The sequence below is a fragment of the Leopardus geoffroyi genome, chromosome C1, assembly GCF_018350155.1.
Source record: "Leopardus geoffroyi isolate Oge1 chromosome C1, O.geoffroyi_Oge1_pat1.0, whole genome shotgun sequence".
Lineage (NCBI taxonomy): Eukaryota > Metazoa > Chordata > Mammalia > Carnivora > Felidae > Leopardus > Leopardus geoffroyi.
Genome location: NC_059328.1, coordinates 189,236,138 through 189,261,410, shown reverse-complemented (window position 1 = coordinate 189,261,410; position 25,273 = coordinate 189,236,138). Strand labels below are relative to the sequence as shown.

At 36.2% G+C, this 25,273-nt stretch overlaps 1 protein-coding gene across 16 annotated transcripts in view; it reads right to left on the bottom strand.

Annotated features, from left to right (window-relative positions):
- Positions 1 to 20,820, bottom strand: part of NBEAL1 (neurobeachin like 1) — a 178,289-nt gene extending 157,469 nt beyond the window's left edge. For 3 of the 16 annotated variants that reach the window (XM_045480825.1, XM_045480811.1, XM_045480822.1), the window contains exons 1-2: positions 18,408 to 18,716; positions 17,500 to 17,783 (exon numbers count right to left, since the gene is read on the bottom strand). In XM_045480825.1, the coding sequence (XP_045336781.1) occupies positions 17,500 to 17,550 (51 nt within the window). In that variant the 5' untranslated portion in view covers positions 17,551 to 17,783; positions 18,408 to 18,716. Of the gene's footprint in view, positions 1 to 17,499; positions 17,784 to 18,104; positions 19,319 to 20,654 lie in introns of those variants that run through there. The other 13 variants (XM_045480816.1, XM_045480823.1, XM_045480827.1 and 10 more) reach the window with 13 other exon arrangements.
- Positions 20,821 to 25,273: the final 4,453 nt, after the last annotated feature.

Below are 25,273 nucleotides of genomic sequence, written 5' to 3'. Positions count from 1 at the left end.
TAAATTTAATTTAATTTAATTAACTGATTAACTAAATAAAAATAAATTAATTAAAAATAAATTAAATACATAAAAATAAATAAATAAAACCATAAACTTTTAAATGCATATACATATTTCAACCAATACTGTGAAGCTTCCAACTTGCATGAGTTGCATTGTAAAAGTTCACTTAAATCAGTTACATTTATAATATAGTTTCTAACATCCTACCAAAAGAAGATAAATCCTGCCCCCCAAAAGAATCATTACTTTTATTTTTTTTTAATGTTTATTCATTTTTGAGAGACAGAGAGAGACAGAGAGTGAGTGGGAGAGGGGAAGAGAGAGAGGGCAACACAGAATCTGAAGCAGGCTCCAGGCTCTGGGATGTCACCCCAAGCCCGATGCGGGGTTCGAACTCACAGACCACAAGATCATGACCTGAACTGAAGTTGGACATTTAACCAACTGAGCCACCCAGGCACACCTCCCCCCCCCCCCCCGCAAAGAAACATTATTAATGGTAATTCATCTTTCAGACCATCCATCAAGTTTTTCTGACAGAACCTAGCTACCTCAAAATACATTTAATAAATACATACCAACTAATTAACAGTACTAGACTCTATGGCTATCACGACAAGTAAAACATAATCTTAAATCAATTATACCTCAAAAAAATACATAATCTTGGGGCGCCTGGGTGGCGCAGTCGGTTAAGCGTCCGACTTCAGCCAGGTCACGATCTCGCGGTTCGTGAGTTCGAGCCCCGCGTCGGGCTCTGGGCTGATGGCTCAGAGCCTGGAGCCTGTTTCCACTTCTGTGTCTCCCTCTCTCTCTGCCCCTCCCCCGTTCATGCTCTGTCTCTCTCTGTCCCAAAAATAAATAAACGTTGAAAAAAAAAAAAAAAAAAAAATTTTTAAAAAAAAAAAATACATAATCTTATCCTCAAAGTGCTCATTGTTCCATAGAAAAGAGGCATAAACAAATAAATGCAAAATAGCACAAGAAGTGACGCAGTTATAAAAAGTACTGAAATAATAAAAAGGGAGTTATGGACCCTCAAAATTGTAAGTAACTGAGTAGCAGAACCACTCAAAAGTTTTTCACAGGTCATTATAAGCAGATATACTCAAGGAGGAGGGAATTCCAGACAGATAGAAAACAGCAAGATATTATCAAAGATGTACAAGACCTAGTTCTGTTAAATAAATAAATAAAACTGGAGAAGTCAGAATTTCCTGAGCAAGTACTTAGGAACACTGTTCACTATGATGGCAAACACAATGTGAAGTTAGAAAAAAAGGAGAAAAACAAAGATGGCTGTGCTTAATCAAGTTTGAGAAGCACTAGTTAAGCAAAATTAAACACGATTTTTAACAATATATTATCTTTAAGATGAAATATGCCTTGGGGCGCCTGGGTGGCTCAGTCGGTTGAGCATCCGACTTCGGCTCAGGTCACGATCTCATGGTTCGTGAGTTCGAGCCCCACGTCGGGCTGTGTGCTGACAGCTCAGGACCTGGAGCCTGCTTCAGATTCTGCTTCTCCCCTGTTCATATTTTGTCTCTCTCTCAAAAAATAAATAAAGATTAAACAAAACTTTTTTTAAAAAGATGAAATATGCCTTGTGAATGGCATTGGAATTGGTAGTTATAATGTGAAATTTTTAAGAACTATATAACCATGAACCTTATATTCCTGACTCATTAGTTTTATCAAAGACACAATTTATTTGGTTGATCTTTTCCATTACATGTATTATTTCGTTAATTTCTAAAAAAATTTTATTAAACAAAATTTCAAACATACTTAGAGAGAATTGTATAATGACTTAGCTTTAATTATCAAATCATGCATGAACAATAATCTTTCACCTATATCCCCATTCTCAACTAGATCATTTTGAAACAAACACAACATCATTTCATCTACATTTCAAAACATATTCCTAAAAGGAATTTTTAAAAAATATGAAATATTATCACATCTGAAAAAATTGGCAGCTCCTTTATATCAGTTACTGTTCAAGTTTTCCTGATTTGCTTACAAATATTCTTTTTTTAACAGTCTGATAAGATCAGGACCCAAATAAAGTCCACAAATTGCATTTGGTTGGTGTATTTTTAGCTCTATTTAAACCTATGGGTTTCCATTACATTTACTTTTTTTGGCCTAATTTATTGGTTGAAGACACTGGGTCATTTGTGAAATAGTATTTCTCACATTAGGACTTTGCTGACTGCTTATTCTTAGGTCATTTGACATGTTCCTCAGCCCTCTATATTTCCAATTCATTAGTAGATCTAGAAACTATCAAATTTAGGTTCTTTTTTTTTGGCAAAAAATACTACATGAGTGTTGCTATGTATGTCCTTCAGAAGGTACATCTGATCATCATTTTCTAGATCTAGTATTTTATGAGTAATTTTTTTATAATAAACCACCTAATTCCCTTGTATCACCATTACTACTAGAAAGATTTGCAAAAGAAACTGCTATTAACTTAATCTCATTTCCACGTTCCTAAGTAAGACTATATCCATTTACACATTATGTTTATGCCATTCATCCCAAGATATTATATAATAGATAATGATTTATCAAAATTAAACGTACTCCTGGGCATCTGGATGGCTCAGTTGGTTAGGCATTTGACTCTTGATTTCAGCTCAGGTCGTGATCTCATGGTTAAAGGGTTCATGCTTCACATCAGGCTCCATGCTGACAGTGCAGAGTCTGCTTGGGATTCTCTCTCCCCCTCCCGTGCTCACATGTGTGCTCTCTCTCTCAAAATAAATAAACTTAAAAAAATTTAAATACACCCCTTTTTATGTCAGCCTTCTTACATGCATATTATTTCCTGCAATATATGTAAAAAAATAAAAATAAATGAGAATTTTCATATTAAAAATAACATTACAATTTGCCTCACTCTACTTTGTTTGGGTTTATTCTTGTCTTCTTGAAATGGATGGCATATTAATAATAAATCTCTGCATTACAAATTAAATTAAGGAGCTTAAACAATATTTTATCAGTTTTTTGGATCAAGAATTCAAAAGCAGCTCAGATGGGTGGTTCCTGCTCAGAGTTTCTCATGAGCCTTCATCATAATGAAGATGTCAAATAGGGCTGCAGTCATAGCAAAGCTTGACTGGGCTGGAAGAACTACTTTCTTTAAAAACCGTTTCTTTAATTTTTTTTTTTTTTAACGTTTTTATTTATTTTTGGGACAGAGAGAGACCGAGCATGAACTGGGGAGGGGCAGAGAGAGAGGGAGACACAGAATCGGAAGCAGGCTCCAGGCTCTGAGCCATCAGCCCAGAGCCTGATGCGGGGCTCGAACTCACAGACCGCGAGATCGTGACCTGAGCCGAAGTTGGACACTCAACCGACTGAGCCACCCAGGTGCCCCGAAAAAACCGTTTCTTTAAATGTTTATCTATTTTTGAGAGAGAGACACAGAGCGTGAAGTGAGGAGGAGCAGATAGAGAGGGACACAGAATCCGAAGCCAGCTCCAGGCTCTGAGCTGTCAGCACAGAGCTGAACTCGAGGCTCAAACTCACCAACCACAAGATCATGACCTGAACCAAGTCAGACGCCTAACCAATTTAGACACCCAGGCTCCCCTGGAAGAACTACTTTCAACCTCGTTCATGCGGTGGCTGGCAAGGCTTCAGTACTTCACAAAATGGGCCTCTACATAGGACTGCTCATGACATAGCAGTTGGCATTCCCAAGTGAATGATCCAAGAAAACAAAGAGTAACTGAGATGGAAATAACAGGGTCTTTTCTAATATCTGAAATGACATACCATCACTTTTGCCAAATTCTATTGGTCACCAGAGAACTCTGGTACAACATAGGAGAGGACTCTAAGGTTGGCAACCTCAAACGTCTAACTCATTAATTTTTAGCCTTTTTAAAAAACGTATTTATTTAAAGCCATAAATTTTCCTAAGTAATGTATAGCTGCTTCCTATCAGTTCTAAAATACATAGTTTTATCATTCAGGTCCCCCAAAATTCTAATTTTTATTATTCTTTCATCAAAGGTTTATTTAAAAGGGTGTTTTCATGGCCTCCAAATTTTCCTTTTTAATCTATTTTGTTATTGATTTCTTCCTTCTCATTGTTAAATATACTCTATTATTTTGACCATTTGAAATTTGTTAAAATTTGCTCTAAGGTCTCCTGTAACATTTCTGTAAGTGTTTTGTGTGCTTGAAAGGAATGTATGTTGGGTATGGTGTTCTACATAAATCCCTTGTATCAAATTTGTCAATCCTATTGTTTAAATCTTGTATCTTTATGGATATTTTGTCTATTCAATCTATCAGTTACTGAAGTTTTAAAAAAAAAACTACTAAATCAAGTCAAATAGAAAAAAAACCCATATGTTCATTTGGGTTCAGAATTTGGTAATGTTCAGAATTACCCATGTAATTCTGTCAATGCTTCTTTTGAGACTATTTACAGGGTATACACAAATTTAAAATTGTTATATTTTCCTGGTTAATTGAACAGTTTTGTTTTGCTGAACATGGCTTTATTTCACTTTCCTCTTTGAAAAAATTTCATTAATTGGAAATAACAGACTGGTAAGTTTTTTCTTTAATGATGTCGACCTTTTCCCCTTCCACCATTATTACTGAAAAATCAGCTATTAATCTGTCATCCCTTTGAAGAGAATTTTTCTCTGGCAGCTTTTAAGATTTTTCCCTTTCTCTGATTTTCTGCAAAACCATTACGGTTTCACTATGCTGTATCTTGGAATGGAGTTATTTTTACTTATGCTGTTTGAAATTCAGTGGATATTCATTAATCCTGGAATGTTCTCACCTGTAATCTCTTCAAATACTACATTTGCCTCATTCTTCATCTCCTCTCCTTTACAGAATCCAATTAAACATGTTAAACCTTTCCACACTAACATTCATATATAAATTTTATATATATATGTATATATGTATATGTATGTGTGTGTGTATATATATATATATAAATATATATATATATATATATATATTAATGTTTATTTAGTTTTGAGAGAGAGAGACAAGAGTGCAAGCCAGGGAGGGGCACAGAGAGAGGGAGACACAGAATCTGAAGCTGGCTCCAGGCTCTGAGCTGTCAGCACAGAGCCTGACATGGGACTCAAACTCAGGAACCTCAAGATCATGACCTGAGCAGAAGTCAGATACTTAACCGACTGAGCCAGCCAGGTGTCCCCTAGGTTATATTCAAAAAGAATTTAGGATCCCCCTTCCAATTCTCTAATTCTCTTCAGTTGTCTAAACTCATATTAACCACATTCACTGGTTTTTAATTATTGGGTTTCCCCTCCAATTTCTAGACAGTCTATTCCTTTTTTTAAAACTCTTTGTAAAAGTTCACATTTTATATCATATTTGATTCTAAAATTCTTTTACGTTTTGGTATCTTTGAAATCTGAATACATCTTACAATTGCTGAGAGGCTGCTGTTAAGACATTTGTCAATGCCTGTGCAAAACTAGTAACAGGTGTTTCATATCGATAACCTTTTACTAGATTTGTGTATATAGTACTACATGTTGAGTTTAACTGCTATTCAAAATGTTAAAAAAATTATACTATGATTAGGCAATAAAATGAAGTTACTGTGTATACAAAAAAGGCATGAAAACAGAGCAGCAGGGTATAATTTGACATTAATGATACAACTATTCATTACTGTAGAAATAATCACAATTTTATGTGGCAACCGCTAAGTGCTTTACAAAGTTGATAATGGGAGATACACTCAAACAGAGGAAACAGAAATACATGCCAAAGAATTAGCTACCACATGCCAATTAATGCAAATGAAGACAGGAGTATCTGCCAAATCCCTTGGAAAAGATGAAATTTCAAGGCAACGAGAGCCTGGTATGGTTGATTCATATATCATGAATTAAAGTATTAAGCTGCAATCTGAAAAAATATTTGGTATCTGCACTCAAAGTTTCTTCTTCCAAAGGGACTGCACTTGCTTTTACCAAGCACCAGACTAGTCTGCATGACTTGAGGCTTTTTGAACTAGAACAAAGGATACATCTGATTTGCAAATCCATAAAAGCATCAACTTGTGGGAACATCATCTCAGGGACTTTTCACCTTTTGACTCTGCTTAACACAAAGACATTTTTCCCTGGAGTCCCCAAAGTGAAGGTGGAAGAGTGAGGTGGGTTGGCTTTCAGTTGATCTTTACCCCAAGGGTGTACAACTTTGAGAGTCATAAGGGAAAATCTTAGACTTCTCACTCTGATTAGCCCCTTGGCTTTGCTTTCTTCCATCCACAAGACCATGAAAACAAAGGCTCAAATTCACCAGGAAAAGTGGTTTCCATTCTCCATGTATCTAAGTTCCTGCTTTCACTATGATTCAGCTTCATAATGCCTTACCGGCTTGCAAGCTTTTCAACGCCATTAAGATGCTTCTTAAATTTTATTCAGAATTGTAAATGACTTTCAGAAAAAGGGTTGGTCCAACAACATGGCTTAATTTACTACCAAAAGGATTGTCTTTACTAGGTCACTTTTCCTTTGTATAATGTATATGTGCTTGGAACATGTTCTGTGACTATTACACTACTATCTATTCTTTAAAATCTTGACAAAATCCTATCTCTCTAAGCAATTTTCCCTAAGGTCTCACATCAAAGCCTACAATCTAAGTGGCAAACTGACTTTAGTTGGAAAAGCAGGCCCACAGATGAAGTCAGTCAATTAAACAGACAAAAGATACAGAATTTTGAAGAAAGGCAAGTCTGTCATATATTGAAAGATTTGGAAGTCATTTTAACATAAAATAAAAAACAATATTCAAATAGAGGTCTACATAAAAAGTAGGCTTAGAAATACACCAATCCCTAGAGAGAACGGTTTCAAATTTTACTTTAGGTATTTCTTTAAAAAACAAAAAAACAAAACAAACAACAACAACAAAAAAAAACCTAGTCATTCAGATAACTAATGGAGTTCCAGGTTTGATCAACATAATATAGAAAATGCACAGTTAAAATTAGTAAGACTTGAAAAAGCCAACATCTGGAATGTTGAAATGTTAAGTAGAACATGATTTGTTGCATTAATTTTGTGTTCATCTTGAAGTTTCACACATGGTAGATAAAGAAATTTCTGGTTCAGGTGTTTTTGGGAAATCAGTCAAGTGATTGGATGTCGACAGCCAGGAAGGTTGTGCATACACAGGAATACAAAAGAACTCTCTGTAGTTTCCTGTTTAATTTTGCTATAAATCTAAAACTGCTCCAAAAGTTTATTAATTAAACAAAAATTTTTAAGAGGAAAATACACCCTTAAAGGGATAAAATTACAGTAAATAACATGTACATACAGCAGGTACCCAGTAACTAGTTAATTTAGATTAAACTGCTTTTTTTTTTTTTAAGATTTTTTTAATTAACTCAGTTTTTTTACATAAGCTCACACCCAACATGGGGCTCAAACTCACAACTCTGAGAGTCGTATGCTCTTCTGACTGAACCAGCCACGTGACCCTGACTACAGTGAATTCTTTAAAAAAGAAGAGCCTACCATTATGTATGTATTAACTAACTATAATATTGATACTTTTTAAGTGGAGCTTAAAAGTTTAAAATAATGTTGAAGTTTCATGTCAGGTTGAAGTTTTTCAAACTTATTATCTTAATATTATTTGTAGTAGTAAATATAATTAACACAGACTTTTCAATCACATCCATAAAATACTTTAACTGAAAATCTCTGAATGAAATTTTTACTTTCTATATGTTTGTATTTTCCATAATTAACTTGTATCTTAAATTAAAAAAAAATTTAATCCCAGCATAAAACATTACTACTTTTCATAATTAATTAGAAAATTCATATTCTTTATCCCTAAAATGAGGTTCACTAAGAAAACTGAAATTTTAAAACTGTACTTAAATATATTTTGACAAAAACCCTAAGTCAAAATTATTCAATAAATGTATATATAATTCACCTCATAATGGTATCATAAATTAAAATAGAAATGATCTCTCCTACTACTCAAATGTTTAATGTTTAATGTCAGGAAAGATTATATGTAGTTAAATGTATAATACAAAACTACTTTTAATACTTTTTTTTTTTTTTTTGAGAGACAGAAAGAGTGCATGTAAGAGAGAGAATGAGCAGGGGAGAGGGGCAGAGAGAGAATCTTAGGGAGGCTCCATGCCCAGCATGGAGCCTGATGTGGGGCTCAATCTCATGACTGACATCATGACCTGAGCCAAATCAAGAGTTGGACACAACCAACTGAGCCACCCAAGTGTCCCAAAACTACATTTTTTTTTACAGAAGAAACTGTTGTGAAATGCCTGAATGACTTTTGTGACAAATAAATGCATGGATCAGTTAATCCTCTGGTTCACTGTGAGTACGAGCTTGAATCTAAACATAAAAGAAAATGTTGATACTCCTTATAGGTAATAACAAGTTATTTTCAATATTTTAGAAGACAATATAGTCCAGGGGGACCTGGGTTAGGTGTCCAACTCTTGATTTCAGCTCAGGTCATGATCCATGGTTTGAACTAAGCCCATGTTGGGGTCTATGCTGATGGCACAGAGCCTGCTTGGGATTCTCTCTCTCTACCCTTTGCCCACCCTCTCTCTCTCTGAAAACAAATAAACATTAAAGGACAGTATAGTCCATATAAATATATGTAAAAGCAGAGCTTCCCCAATAAAAGAGAAGTGGCATATTATAAAGTGAATTCCATTCTTTGTAGTAAAAGATGAGGAAAAGATGAGGAAATCAGTGTTGCTAATTATTGTCTGAATTCTGACATCATCAAAGGAATTATGGCAGATTTCAATCATTTTACATAGTAACCCACATCTTAAAAATTTTGAATGACCAGAATAAAATTGTCAGAAAAAAATTCTATTTTCACAAAATAAATCAAAAGTTTTTGCGAAAGCCTCTGAGTATAAACAGAAAAGTAGATAGGCCAAACACTTAAATTCATAAACTACAAGGCACTAAACTTTGACCTATAAGCATTGTATTTTACGTATTTTAAAATGAAGGACTACTGAGAATTAAATGCAGCAGCACCTGCTTCCAAATGATTCATAATGATTCTAATGAAGGAGAATTTTTAAATGGCAGCTACTACCTACCAATGATTAAAGCAAGTTATGATCTTTTCACACTAAGTCTTACTATTTTTCTGGAACTCAGGAATAGTCTGATCATCCACCTCTTAACATGTACACACACACAAAAAAAGTACTTTTATAATATATTGTAATAGAGCAAACCTGCAATAGAAATGTCAAAAGTATACCTAAAAATGAATAAAGTAAAACATCATTTATCTACCATAAATGTCATCTATGAGTAAAAGAGGTTATACATACACATCTCAGTCCCAAAGTCTGAAGCTAACCAAATAGAAAATCCCAGCCTTTTCCCCACTACAGTGAGGGAGGAGACAAGTATGTCTTTTATTTCAAATACTACAGAACATCATGTTGGAATTATTGGACAACATAGACGAGAGAAAACAAGTGAAGGCAAAAGAATTAGAAAGTGGACTCCCCATTTTCTATAAGGGATTTCCTATATGCAAGAACCCAGATGAGGGAGTTGTTCAGTCACAAGAAACTACAGTCTCCAATGCCCTTTGGATGTACTAAAAGAATGATAGAAAAGGTAAAGCACGAAGATCAATAGAGAACAGTAGCCTGTGCAGCCACTCCCAAGAAACAACCAGAATCAAATCATGAAACATTCCTTCTTTGAAGGTAAAAGGACCAGGCAACATTTGCCCAGTTTTCAGAACTGCTATGGATCAAAGCCTCCTATATGCCTCCCATTCTTTCTTTTTCAAGAGTCTTTATTGTGGCATTCCCATATAAGTTTCACCACTCTATATTCGATTTATGGGTGCTACATGTCAATAGCATCTTCTGAGGTCACAGGTTTCAGTATCAATAAAAACCAGAATTGAGCCAGATCTTGGATTTCAACTGATACCATGATTGGATGAGACTTTTGAAATTCTTAAACTGGGCATGAAGTAGATTTTGTATATAGAAGAGAGATGAATAATTGAAACCAAAAAATCAGACTTTGATAAACTAAATTCTTAGTTCCAAATTTCACTCCCTTGTAGTAAATTTGCCATGTAATTTTGCAATAGGGAAAGGAAGATGGAGAAAAGGCAAAGTAGCAGCATTATGTCAGATAGTGATCAAGGCTTATGTTTCTGAAACAGGTCCAAGAACTCTGGGAGTTATAAGAAATAGTTCTGGGTCCGTAAGTTTCATACAAAAATGTGTTAAGTTTGTGTTCTCATTTCTATTAATTTTCAAGTTAATTTAAACATATTAAAGTTGACTACCTTGTAACTAGTACTCAATTTCAGTGGTCACATTCACATTGCTACTAAATGATCATCAGTGACTACTCAATTTGTAGAGCTGTATTTTTCAAATTACAGATGACATCTTGGCAATCTGAAAATTTTCAGATGTTCTAAAATCATGCCACACAAAGCGTGGTACAGAGACCAATAAAAGTCCTTGGCTAGAGAAGAAAGTCAAAAGTAAACATTCTCAAACTTTAATAGCAGCAGTTTGGCAGTAATTTTAAGCCTGCTGAAATTAATTTAAAAATTAATGACGTGGCGATTTGTATTTTTAACATCTTTATCCCCACTTGTTGAAGAACTACTTTGCTAAAGCCACTAATAATCTCTTAAATATCAAATCCAATATATGCTCCATAATGCTTTTATTTATTGCCAGATTGAATGACAGTACTGACTACTCCCTTCTTTATAAAAGCCCTCTACTTGAGGCAACCACTCACTCCTGGTTGTCCTTCCACTCAAACTCCTTACGAACTCTTCTTCCTCTATCCTTCTCTTAAATGATAATGATCTGTAGGACTCCCTGACTATGACCTTCTTCTCTCATGTTCATATAACTCGTCAATAATTGCCAATTAAACCTGAATGTGCCAACAAAAAACCCTGAGGATTATTTTAGAGTTTTATCTTTCACTCATGCTCTTTCTACACATTTAAGTACTATCAATTCTACTTTCTACCAGGGAAATTTAAATTTTGATATTCAAAAGGAAAGAATAAGAAATATTCATGCATCTTAAAATTTTTTATAGTAGTACATAAGCTCAAGTCAAATCACAAAAGTAATTAATATTCCTTTCCTAAAGGCCACTTCCATGTCTGCTAATATAAAATATTCATTTTTTGCTTTCACATTTCCTAAAACAAACACGTAATTGGTAAGCACTACCACTGAGTTGCTAACAATTTTCTCTCTTTTGCTTAAGGTCAAACATTACTTTCCTTACATTAAAAGTCATTATTAAACCACAGAAAATTAAAAGCCATTTTATACTTTGCATATACCGGAGACTTATTAAATGTAGACTAATTATAAGGGTTGATGTATATTGAGGCATCTTACTAAATGGTTCATTTAGGATTATAATTAAATTGTAACTTTTTCATTAGAAGAGTTTATGTTCATTTTTTCCAAATCTACGTATAAAAAGAAGTACTTGCTTTTTTATCTGAACAAAATACTTCTATATTCTATTTTCTTTATGAAGCAAAACTTTTATTCTGAAAAGGAAGTTTACTCTGAGCTCATTGCAAAACTATCTATTTCAGTCATATTCCAGATATAGCAGGACAAAGGGCAACAGCAGGAAATGGAGCATCACCAAGGTTCAAAACAAACTTGGTTTAGAGTAAAAAAAGTTTCATATTATTATTAGGAATAATTAAACACTATGCTTGAAAGAAAAAAAACAAAAACAAAACAAACAACAAAAAAACGATTAAAAATTAAGATACTGAGGGGTATACCTTCATCACTAGATAAAAAGGTGAGAATACTATTCTCTATTATTATCTTAAATAAAGGCAAAATGGAAGTAATGATACATACTCTTGAGCTCATATATGTATCTTAAAACTACTAACAAAGACTACATTTTATGTTTCTTACCCTTACAGTACATTTAAATAAAATCAATTCATTTTTTTCTCAACAATTTTGAAACAAATGAAAAAAGTTATTTTTTTTCCACTTGACAGATGAGAAAACTAAAACAAGAAGAAATTATGTAACCTGTTTTTAGGTTTTTCCTTAAGATCAGATGCAGAATTGGGACTAAATCTTGGCTCTAATTCTGTAGCTTCATAAAATTTTTCAGTGTAAAATTAGCATCAAAAAACAAAACAAAAAAAGGCAAATGACAAAAATGAACCTTGAATTTTAACCCACACTGCCACATTTCGAATGTCATGATGCTTTTGAGTTACCCTGTATCTTTTTAGTGACTTAATGTATTTGATACTTTCCACTGTTACACAGAACAAAAATAACTTAATCTTACCAAACAATTTGAGAGGCTCAGTTTTTCTTCTGCATAGTCTGGTGATCAAATGTAGCATTCCCAAGAGACTAAATGTTTAACAGAAATATATCTTAATGCCTATCCAAGGGGAGTTGAGATATGGACTTTATGATACATACATGTCGTTATTTGCAATATATGAATTCCAAAAAGGATGATGTAGGATGATGTAGAGATGAAAATCATTCTCAGCACTGTCTCTCTTACCATAAACACATTATGTGAAAAAACAATGTGAAAGGATACAGGGAATAACATGATGTCTACTATAGATAGTATGAACTAAAAATCTTTAGATATTAAAAAGCAAATCAAATTTGCCTTCAATACTTAAGAAAAATATACTCAGACAAGAAAAGTATGCTTAGACAACAAGTAGTTAACTACTAAACTAAAATCCAGATACGTGATTAAACGTGTTCAAATTAATGTTTAACTTATAAGAGCTATATGAAATGCACTGTTAATAAAATCCTTGACTCTGGGTGACCATTTGGAGACAAGAAAAGTTCAGACTACATAAGCTGGTAAAAGAATCTATAGTAAGCAGGAATATTGGGTGTTCAGAAATCAGCCAGCCTATATTATACAATAACTACACGAGGTTAACCAATAACCTAGTAGGAAGATGCATGTTTCTAACAATGCAATTAAATCGTGTTCCTAGAAGGAGAAAGTGAAAAGTTAGACCTGAAAGTTTGGTTAAAAAAACAAACTGCCAAGTTTTGTACCCAAATTATTTTCAAATATGAAGTTTCATACATGAGAAGCCATCTGCCAAAAACTGAAACCAGTAATTTACTTTAATCGTACTTGAAAGACTTTAATCATTAGCATTAAGGTTTACAACTGAACCCAGACTAACAGGTAGAAAACATATTTATACTTTCTCTTTTCTTTTGCCTAAGCAGTATTATCCAAGCATTATTTCTGATAGAACCCTATTTAAACACCTACTCAACTTTTATAATTCTCAGTGGCAACTTTTAAAATATCACCTTATACAGAAACAGTAGGATAGTACCTTAATATTGATCTATGGCTAAGACACTGCAAAATACGTATGCTGGTCAGCACTGTGACAAATATGGAGGATGTCCTAACCTTACTGCTTGGAAGCTGACCTTCATAAATCTTTGAAGCCATCTTCTTTAATCAGATATGTATACAATGTTTGGTATGGATAACACACCAACTAGGGCAGAAAAATGGTAGACAATATTTAAATTTTAATCAGTAAAGATGAATTTGATACTCAAGAAAAATAATCAACTTGGGAGGAGGCAAGTAAATCAAGTCATTATTCTGAAAACAAAGAGAAAGAATCAAGTATCTATCTTGCCTGCCTTCCCTGTAAGGAACTGTCATCAACTGATGAGGGGACATTTCTCTATATATGTTCTGCTAATAATGAAATGACAGAATTGAAGTATCAGTTTTGTAAACTCCTAATGAAATAATTACCACATGTAGGTATAACTCATTGATAGTGGAAACACATGAATTATTCTAGCCTCCCCCCACCAAACAGAATGTGAATCAGCCATGTCTCTATATCTGCCAGTTTGCAGATACCAGGAAAAAAGAAACAATTAAAATGAAGGAATTAAACCCAGCAAAACTGAGACTGAGGAAAACTTTAATGTCAAAACCTGGTTTCTTCAACAAATAAATAGAAGGAATAAAAAGTATGCTGAGGGGGAACCTATAGATTAAAAGATTTAATAGACATTTTCAACAAAATATGATGTGTATCCTTTGTTTAAATATTGAGTCAAACAGCAGGAAAACAAACACATTTATGATACTACCAGAAAAGTTTAAACTGTGCAGATATTTGATGACTTAAATAATTATTGTATTGTGTTTATAAGAGTTGTTTTCTAGATACACTTTTTTAAAATTTTTCAATGTTTTTATTTTTATTTTTGAAAAAGAGAGAGAGAGAGAGAGAGAGAGAGAGATGTGAGCAGAGTAGGGGCAGAGACAGAGGAAGACACAGAATCCAAAGCAGGCTCCAGGTTCCAAGCTGTCAGCACAGAGCCTGATGCGGGGCTCAAACTCCCGAACCTTAAGATCATGACCTGAGACAAAGTCGGACGCTTAACCAACTGAGCCACCCAGGTGCCCCTACCCCTGAATTATTTTAAAGCAAATCCCAGACAACATCATCTTATCCATAAATATTTTAAAGTATATCTAGGGGCACCTAGGTGGTTTAATCGGTTAAGCGTCTGACTTCGGTTCAGATCATGATCTCACAGTTCGTGAGTTTAAACCCCGCATCAGGCTCCGTGCTACAGCCTGGAGCCTGGAGCCTGCTTTGGATTCTGTGTCTCCTTCTCTGCCTCTCTCCTGCTCACACTCTCTCTCTGTCTCTCAAAAACGAATGTTAAAAAATATATATATAGGGGCACCTGGGTGGCTCAGTCGGTTAAGCATCCGACTTCAGCTCAGGTCATGATCTCACAGTCCGTGAGTTTGAGCCCCGCGTCGGACTCTGTGCTGACAGCTCAGAGCCTGGAGCCTGCTTTGGATTCTGTGTCTCCCTCTCTCTCTGACCCTCCCCCATTCATGTTCTGTCTCTTCTCTGTCTCAAAAATAAATAAACATTAAAAAAATATATATATATATTTTTTTTTTAAATAATTCAGGGGTAGTGGAAGGTTACAGATGAAACATTACTGAACATGAAGTGGTAATTACTGAAGCAGGGTGACAGATACAAAAGAGTTCACTATACTATCTTCTCTATGCCCACTTCAAATCTTCCATTAAAAAAACTTAAAAAGGAAGATGAAATAAAAAGGTCTATATGACAATCCGTAAGAAGGACAACAAAATAAATGCATGTCCCTCAGAGGTAAAAAAAAAAACAAATGAAAACCTTAACGGTAAATTAGGCAAGCATTCTCGCTGTACACACACATACATATGTACACACACACTCTTACGTGAAAAATGAGAAACTGTGAGACCCAAAGAGGTAAGTCTTGCTCAAGGTCACAAAACAAAACAGGAGCAGAGCCAAAACTAGACCTCACACCTGCAAGCCCAGAAAGAGACTAAGTTGGAGCTAAAAGAATATCTGAGGAGTCTTGAAGTAGTCTGAAAGCCCATCAAAGGTGTAAAAAGAGAGTTTAAAAGTTAGGTGAAAAAAACAATCCCGTGGTTAGAAGGGCAATATGCTTGAGCGAGCACTAAGACTAGAGGGAAGTATGGAGAACAACTGGGTATCTGGCAATCATCCTCACCAAGGAGCCAAAGTGTTATATGTATGAGGTATGTTTGGAAACTACTTGAATTCAAAGTGTTTGTAGAAAAGAAAATTGTCATCTAGCTTACAAGTTTAAACATGAACTAATGAAGCATAAAAATCATTATTTTAATAACAATTTTTGAAAAAAGCTGAAAAAGTTTAAATCTTAATAAGTACACAACGAACTTAAACATAAAAATGGGATTTATCTTCCTGTCCAAAAATAGGTTTCAAAATTTGACCATGAAGGGTCTTCATTATTTACTTAGACATTTTCATAAAAGAGTAAGGATTCATATTTATATTAAAAGTTATAAAGGATAAACCTGTGTATGCCAACAAATTATACTATCTTTTCTTTTTTTAAAAGATTTTATTTTTAAATAATGTCTGCACCCAACGTGGAGCTCGAACTCACAACCCTGGGATCACAAGTAGCATGCTCTACTGACTAAGCCAGCCCAAGCACCCCTATACCATTTTTTGAATAAGCACAATGACAAAACATTAACTCCACCTAGAAACAAAAAAAGTAATGAATAAGACAATGTAACCGCATTTAACTTTTGTCATTCTGAAAATGTAAAATCTAGTATGTCTGATGTATTTTTAAATAAGTCATTTTTAAACTACCACTCATACTAAAATGCATTTTAATTTTTGGCTGACACGTGTTAGTGACTATTTCCAAAAGTGGTGAATTCAATTCCTTTTTTATTAGAAGAGTGGTCTATTTTTAAAAACACATTTCTGGCATTAAATTACACAAGACTACAAAGCTTTTTTTAAAATCCGTATCAAACATTTCAAAGTATATCCTTCACTAATTATAAGAAATACCAAACCAGGAAGTCAAAGAAAATTCCAGGGTGACCTCTAAAATTTAGTATTAGAGATAACTAAGATCATTTGTTAAAGAATAACTTGTTCTTTAAAAAGCTGAAAGTATAAAAAAGGAGTCTGAAGGGGGATAATGCAGAAACAGAAGCTGAGACTTGAGAACTTCACCACAGACTTAAAGTAACTTAAGCAGTAAATTAGAGATGTTTCTCTGACCCTTGCCAGTATCTTCAAAGCAGTAATGTAGCTCCTCTCTTGAAAAACATGTTTTTCAGTACCCTTCTCCTTAATATCAAAGTTAACATGTAAAAAATCACATAAAGACCAAGACAGAAAACATTATTTTTGAATGAGAAAATAAAAAATATTAAGGAATCATCCTGGATAAAAACATGGGACTTGACTCAGGCAGTTCTGCTTCTCAACAACCCCTTTAATTTCTGCATCAATTTTCTTACCAGTAAAAAGGGATAAGTACAATAGCCACCTCCCAGGATTGTTGTGAGGATTAAATGAGACAATACTCATAAGGTACTATCAGTAAGCTTGTAGTAACCGCCTCAAATCAATAACATTTTTACATAATGAATAACATTTTTTATACCATTTAAAAGGTTAATTATAGGAAAAAATGCTGAATGTTCTCATAAAAATATCTCTATCCTACCCCTACTTGTGGGAGAAAAAGAAAAACACAAAAATAAAAATATTTTATTTTTCTGCTAAGGTTATATTACTTACATAACTTAAAATCACTGAAGAAAAATAAAAACCACACCCTAGAGGTTTAAAAAGGGTATCAGTATCATGTATGTGTTCAAACCTGGGAAAAGTGGAAAATAGAAAAATCCATGTTGTTAAATTCTGGGTCATTACTGTAATACTATGCATTAAAGTGATAAGGCCAGTCACAAAATTTTACAACAAAGTACTTTAAAACTTAGAAATAAAAAGGAAAGCAGTTACCTTTGTACAATAAAGCATCCAAAGTTCAAAGAGCCTCTCTCTAGATGCCATTCTGGCTTTCACTCTGGCACTTTAATTTTTCCTCCAAAAAAAAAAAAATTATGTTCACGACAACAGCATGTTCATTTTATTTTCCAAGTTTTTCAGCCATTACAGTAAAGCTCAAAGCAGAAGGGAAAACAAAAATAAGTGAAATCAAATGGGCTGTCTTCTGATCAATAAAATTCAGTTCTAGCAGTCACTCCAACTTATCTTCATCATGGTAGTTGGGAGATTAAATAAATCTGTGAAAGACAAAAATACGCAAAAAGTTTGCTAGAAAAAGGGGCCATAATAAAAACTGTAGATTTATCAGAACTATAGATTTATCTACTTCACTTCCTGCAAACAACCAGCTAAGCTTTTATACTGATTGATTTTACAGAAAGTAGTGCTTCGGGGAAACATCACTGCTAACACAATACTTCACATCAATATAAAGTTAGAATTCTCTAGCGCAGACCCTGAGACAAGTACTCATAACCAAAAATGCGTCCAGTGATAATAAACCGCAAAACACCGTTGCCATTCATATTTTCTAGAAACAAAAAGAGAGCCACACTTACTAGTGCTATATTTCAAAGACAAAGAATCCCTTAGAATATTCTAGTCTGCTTAAGACTTGTAGGGAATGTTTGTCGTTGAGTTGCAGGGCAGGGCGTGGGGAGGAGGGTGAGGAATTCCTGGTTTGTTTGTTTTAACAATTCTCGCAGGGTGAAAGCCAACCTGCCCACCTGGCCTCTCTACCTCTACCTCAGGAAGAAAGGAGCACGCACTGGCAAGGTAAACACCCCGGGAAAGCTTCCCAGTGTTTTTAGGGATCTTTAAATTTCCTCCTCGCAACCCAGACAACGGAAACAGAAGCAAACCTAAGGTGTGCAAGCTGCCAAGAGAAGCTTTGGAAATGGTGCAGTGCGAGCTCCTCCGCATCCTCCGACCCGCTATCCACGCCCTGCAGACCGCACTGGGACACACCCGGGTCGACCTCGCCCCCTCATAGCCGCCACAGACTCTACAGCGCGTTCCCCACCACGCACGGGGGACCCTCCCACGTCTGCCACGCGGCCACTTCTTCGCTACGACCCGCTCCCCGTCACCACGCTCACGTTGGGGGCTACGCCAACGCCGCCAGGCCGACGTCTAACTTACTTCCCTCGCCCCCTTCCCCAGCCGTGTCACCTCACCTCGCAGCAGGGAAGGCGGGCGAGAGGAGGCGGGGCGACGACGGCGCGAGGCGGGGAGCGAGGGCCTGAAGGAAACAAGGGCGGGGCTATCCTCTCGGCTAATAACTCCGGCCTCTAGGGATTTAGCCGGCCCCGGGGCAGTCGCTATTCATTGGTCGCGCAGGCCGGGGGCAGAGTGACTTGAAGCCCCGCCCCAGCATTCCTGCGCATTCGCAGTCGACCGGGCTCCCGAAGATTCGGGGGCTGGCGCCAGCCGGGACGTTCCAGTCAGTCTTCCCAGGCTGGACGAGTAGGATGACAGACGTGCTGACGCTAATACACCGCCACTCCTGGGGCCGGGCAGAGGTAGCCTTTGGCTGATGGCGTCATTTCCGGGACTCATTTGAGGGCGGAGAATCCTGGAGTGCTCACTAAAGGGGGTTTTGTTTTGATTTCCTGTAAAAAGGGGATTGGTCTTGGTAGTGTATAATAACAAGAAAACAGACAACTGTCCCCACACCCTGAAAAAGAACAACAAAGTCTTTTCCTTAATCTCGCTTGTGCTTTCTACTTCCGCAGTCACGAAATGTCCAATACAAAGTGCTTATTTTAACACTACTGAAGGCTTCAGAAGAGTTTTTGCTTTTTCAGAAAAACTAGACAAACAGCTGCGTTTACTAGACATAGACAACTTTCAGGAGATTTTTGTCGGAAGGGGATGAGAAGGAAGACACAAGATAAATCACCTTTGGTACACCTAAACATTTAAAAAACTTTGTATTAGGAAAATGTCAACTCTATACAAAAGTAAACTAGCATAATGAAACCCCACATACCAAGATTATCAACTAATTAATGTCCCATCTTTTCATCTGTACCAAAACTTGGCAAACTGTGAACAGTAAATATTTTAGGTTTTGCAGAGTGTCTTACTTGGTACGTATTTTTAAAATAATATAAGAGTGGGGCACCTGGGTGGCTCAGTTGGTTAAGCCTCCAATTCTTGGTTTCGGCTCTGGTCATGATCTCACAGTTTTGAGGGTTTGAGCCCTCCATCCGTTCTGCACTGGCAGCGTGGAGCCTGCTTGGGATTCTCTGTCTCTCCCTCTCTTTCTCTCTCTCGTTCTGTCTCTCTCAAAATAAATAAACTTAAATTTTTATTTAAATAATAGAATAGTATTTAGTAATATTTGAAAATTAGATGAAATTCAAGTTTTAGTGTTGTAAAGTTTGTTGAAACACAGCCATGCCCATTCCTCTACAGTTTTGTTTGTTAATAGCCTTTTTTTTTAATAAGGTCTAGACCCAATGTGGGACTTGAACTCACAACCCTGAGATTAAAAGTTACATTCTCTTCTGCCTCAGCCAGCTATGTGCTCCCCCTTTACTATTAATACCTGCTTTCACTGCAACAGGGCAAAGTTGAGAGTAATTTCCAGTAGTTATTTCCCAATTATGCCTTTTCAGCATCTCTCTTTGGTTGTGAAGAACATATGTGAAAATATATGAAAACTTCCAGGAAACAGAGAGGAATTATTCTTGCTCTGGGATCTGCCATTTTAGTAATTAGCAACTCCATTCTTCCAGGTGTGCTGTCCAAGAACCTAGGAAGTATCTTTGCCATCTTTCCCGTATACTTCACATTCAATCTAATTTTTTCAGTTATAGCTTCAAAATATATCCAGAATCTAACCATTTTCCTACACCACCACCACTACCACCCTGATGTGAGTTACCACTAAATCTTTTGTAGATTATTATAATCTCATAACCAGTTTGTCATCCTGCCTCTGCCTATGCACTCTCCCTACCCATGCATTATTCTCAACACAGTAAGCAAAGTGGTCTTTTAACATAGAAATAAGACGTTACTCCTCTGCTAAAAACTCTCTAGTGGTTTCCCATTCCACTTGAAACAACCAGAAAGTACCTGTGTTTTCCTCCCACACTTACCTCTTTACCTTCTCCAACTATTCTGGCCTCCCCTTATTTCAGTCCAGACAAATGGCTTCTTTGCTGCTTCTAAAATTCACAAAGCATATTCCATTCTCAGGGATTTTACATAAGCTGTCCCTCTACGTGGAATTCTCCTTCCCCAAATGTCCACACACAATCTTCAAACCTCTGCTGAAGAATCACTTTATCTGTTGCTATAGTCTGAATGTTCGGGTCCTTTCAAAATTTATATCCTATCCCCCAAGGTGATGGTATTAGGAAGCAGTGCCTTTGAAAGTACTTAGATCATGAGGGAGGAGCATTAGTGAATGGGATTAGTACTCTTATAAAATAGATCTCACAGAGCTCCCTATGTGAGCTTTCAACTCTGTGAGAATACAACAAGTCTGGAAGATGGCATTCACACAATCACCCTATTTTGGACTTCCAGCCTATAGACAAAGAAAGCAGGAAGGAAGGAAGGAAGGAAGGAAGGAAGGAAGGAAGGAAGGAAGGAAACAAAGAAGGAATGGAGGAAAGGAGGAAGGAAGGAAAGAAGAAGGAAGGAAGGGGGGAAATGAGGAAAGGAAGAAAGAAAGAAAAGAAAGAGAAAAAGAGGAAGAAAGAAAGAAAAAGAAAAGAAGAAAAGGAAGAAAGAAATTGTAATCTACTGTCTGTGGTATTTTGTTATAGCAGCCCAAACATACTAAGACATCAGTAAAGCATCCCCTCACCTTCTTTTAGAAAATAGCGTCCTTTTTTCCCTTCCTTTCTCTATTTTTCACTGTAGCACTTAACAGCTGACATATAATTTGTCTATTGTGAGTTCCCCCTAGTAAAATGGGAGCACTATGAACACGGGGAGTTTATTCACTGCTATATACTTTCAGGCCCTTGAATAGTGTCTTATACACAAGAGACACCCAATAAATATTTGCAGACTATAAAATAAAAGGAATAAATTATCTATTTCACTATATGTCTATTATTCCATGTCCCTTCTTGAGTCTGCCAAATTCTGCATTTATTTTTTCTTTTTTAATTTTTTCAATTTTTTTTTTTTATTATTTATTTTTGAGAGACCGAGAGAAACAGAGCACGAGCAGGGGAAGGACAGAGAGAGAGGGAAACACAGAATCCAAAGCAGGCTCAAGGCTCTGAGCTGTCAGCACAGAGCCTGACACGGGGCTTGAACCCGAAACCATGAGATCACATGACCTGAGCCACCCAGGTGCCCCCCAAATTCTGCATTTAGATGGCATCTAGTGTCAGCTAGATGCCAAAAGTCTTCCTGTGCTGAGACTTCTGGTAGCTCCCTGGAGTGGGGATAAGCTTTGGTTTTATGAATGAGTCTTTTATCAACACTTAGGTGTCTCCACCAGTGAAGCTATAGCCACTTTTTCTTCAGGCAGACCTCAAGGCCAACACATTTGTCACCTGAAGAACATATTTCCTTAGTAAAATTGTTACTTAGTCACCTTCTGAAACAACATGGCCTTGCTATTCTAAAATCATATTTCTGGCCTAATTTTCATGACAAAATGTGTTAACCTTAAAAGCAAATCCAGTAAAAATGTCTTTATCCAGGAATAATAGAGAATTGCAATGCAGAACATGCAAAATATGGCAAAACCATAGGTAAGTTCAACAAACAAAGGAGAGGAATATTATTTTATGGAGAAGCAGGAAGAAGATGGGAAGGAATGTTCTGAATGCAGGTTGATTGGACAAAAGCATGGGGTCTTCATGATGACAATTTCTCATTGGCTGAGTTGCAGGGGTAGTTGATTTCTTGTAGAAGATGCAATGTACCTCTTTCCCCATTGGGGACTGTAATTGGTGATTCTTTACAATTTAAGATTTTTCTGTTGGGGTCCATAATTAGCAGTTCTTCCTGTAATTTGATGTTGAGTGGTATGGCTCTCATTTCTAACCTCCCTTTCTATCCTTCCTATTCTACTTTAGTAAAGTTTCACTTTATTTTCACCAAGGCATACTCATGAACTGAAATGGCCCTCTCTAATCTACCAGGTGGTCCTGTACTCAAATAGTTTCTCTTCTGATAACAGGGTTAAGAGTCTCAGTTCACTTCACCTATATAACCTTAGAATGTTACTAAATTAATTAACAATGAAAATTATATCTGCCAAGACAATTGGACTACTTATGTAAATCAGTCAGAGGATTATCACCTCAAAGAAATAATGACATAGATCAGGGCATCCGGATGGCTCAGTCGGTTGAGTATCCAACTCTTGATTTTGGCTCAGGTCATGATCTCACAGTTCATGAGTTTGAGCCCCGCATTAGCTCTACACTGACAGTGTGGAGCCTGCTTGGGATTCTCTCTCTGCCCCTCTCTCCCTGTCTTTCTCTAAAATAAATAAATAAACTTTAAAAAAAATGACTAACATAGGTAAATTATAATCTTTGAGTTACTTTTTCATCATGGTTCAGAGCAAGTAAATTAATTAGATTAACTTGATAAGTAGTGATATCTTATATAATAACCTACATGCAACCATTCCCATTATGGACAACCTACCAACTGAAGCAGATACTCAACTGTAGTAGATAGAATACAGTTTCCCTTGGACAGAGTTGGAGACATTTCACCTCTTTGGTTAAGTTTATTCATAGGTATTCTGTTGGTTTTGGTGCACTTTAATGGGATTATTTTCTTAATTTCTCTTTCTGCTGCTTCATTATTGGTGTATAGAAATGCAACAGATTTCTGTACATTGATTTTGTATCCTGTGACTTTATTGAATTCATTTATCAGTTCTAGTAGTTCTTTGTCAAGACTTTTGGGTTTTCTAATATAGTATAATGTCATCTGCAAATAGTGAAAGTTTTACTTCTTCCTTACCCATTTGGATGGCTTTTATTTCTTTCTGTTTTCTGATGGCTATGGTGAGGACTTCCAGTACTATTTGAAGAAAAGTGGTTAGAGTGGACATCTTTGTCTTGTTCCTGACTTTAAGGAGAAAGCTTTTCCACTAATTTCTATTCTTTTAAATTTGTTAAGGTGTGTTTTATGGCCCAGAATGAGGTCTATCTTGGTGAATTTACCATGTAAACTTGAGAAGAATATGTATTCTGCTGTTGCTTTGTGAAGCAGTTGATGGATGTCAACTATATCCAATATGATCAACATGGTGATATTGAGTTCAACTATGTCCTTAGGTCAGCCTGATGGATTTGTCCATTTTTTATATACTTGGAGCAGATTTATCTATTTCTCCTTCCAGTTCTATTAGTTTTTCTTCACATATTTTGATGTTTTCTATTTATTTATTTATTTATTTATGTTTATTTATTTTTGAGAGAGAGGGAGTAGGAGAGGAGCAGAGAGAGAGGGAGGCAGAGGATCTGAAGTGGGCTCTGGGCTGACAGCAGACAGCCCGATGCAGAGAGCCCCATGAGATCATGACCTGAGCTGAAGTCAGATGCTTAACCAAATAGACTGAAACACCCAGGCACCCCCCTCCCCCGCCCTTTAAAAAAATATATTTATTTATTTTTGAGAGAGAGAGTGTGTCAGGAAGGAAGAGAGAGAGAGGGAGACAGAGAATCTGAAGCAGGCTCTTCATTGTCAGCACAAAGCCCGACTTGGGGCTCAAACCCATAATGTGAGATCATGACCTAAGCCAAAGTTGGAAACAACCAACTGAGCCACCCAGATGCCCCTTAATGTTTTCTTGTTAAGAACATACACATTATGGGGGCACCTGGGTGGCTCAGTTGGTTAGGCGTCCAACTTCGGCTCAGGTCATGATCTGGTGGTCCATGAGTTCAAGCCCCACATCAGGCTCTGTGCTGACAGCTCAGAGCCTGGAGGCTGTTTCAGATTCTGTGTCTCCCTCTCTCTCTGACCCTCCCCTGTTCATGCTCTGTCTCTGTCTCAAAAATAACTAAACATTAAAAAAAAATTTTTTTTATTAAAAAAAAAGAGAACATACACATTATGGGGGTGCCTGGGTGGCTCAGTCGGTTAAGCGTGTGACTTTGGCTCAGGTCATGATTTCAGTTTGTGTGTTTGAGCCCTATGTTGGGTTGATGGGTTCGGTGCTGACAGCTCAGAGCCTGAAGCCTGCTTCAGTTTCTGTGACTCCCTCTCTCTCTCTCCCTCCCCTGCTCACACTCTGTTTCTCTCTCTCAAAAATTAATAAACATTAGGAAAAAATTTTTTAAAAAGAACATACAAATTATGAATTATTATATCCTGGATAATTGGCCCCTTTATCATTATGTAATGCCCCTCTTTATCCCTGATAAATTTCCTTGCTCTGAAGTCTGTCCTATCTGAAATTAATATAGCTATTCCTGCTTTCTTTTATTTAGTGTTAGGATGGTTTATCTTTCTCCATACATTTGTTTTTCATCTATATGGGTCTTTTTGTATTTAAAATGGGTTGCTTTTTGATGACATATAGTTGAGTCTTATTTTTTGATCCACTTTGACAATTAAAAAAAATTTTTTTTAAGTTTATTTATTTTGAGAGAGAGAGACTGAAAGTGCATGCATGAGCAGAGGAGAGAGGCAGAGAGAGGTAGAGAAAGAGAGAGAGCGAGAATATCCCAAGCAGCCTCCGAGTACTGTCAGTGCAGAGCCCAATGTGGGGCTCGAACCCACA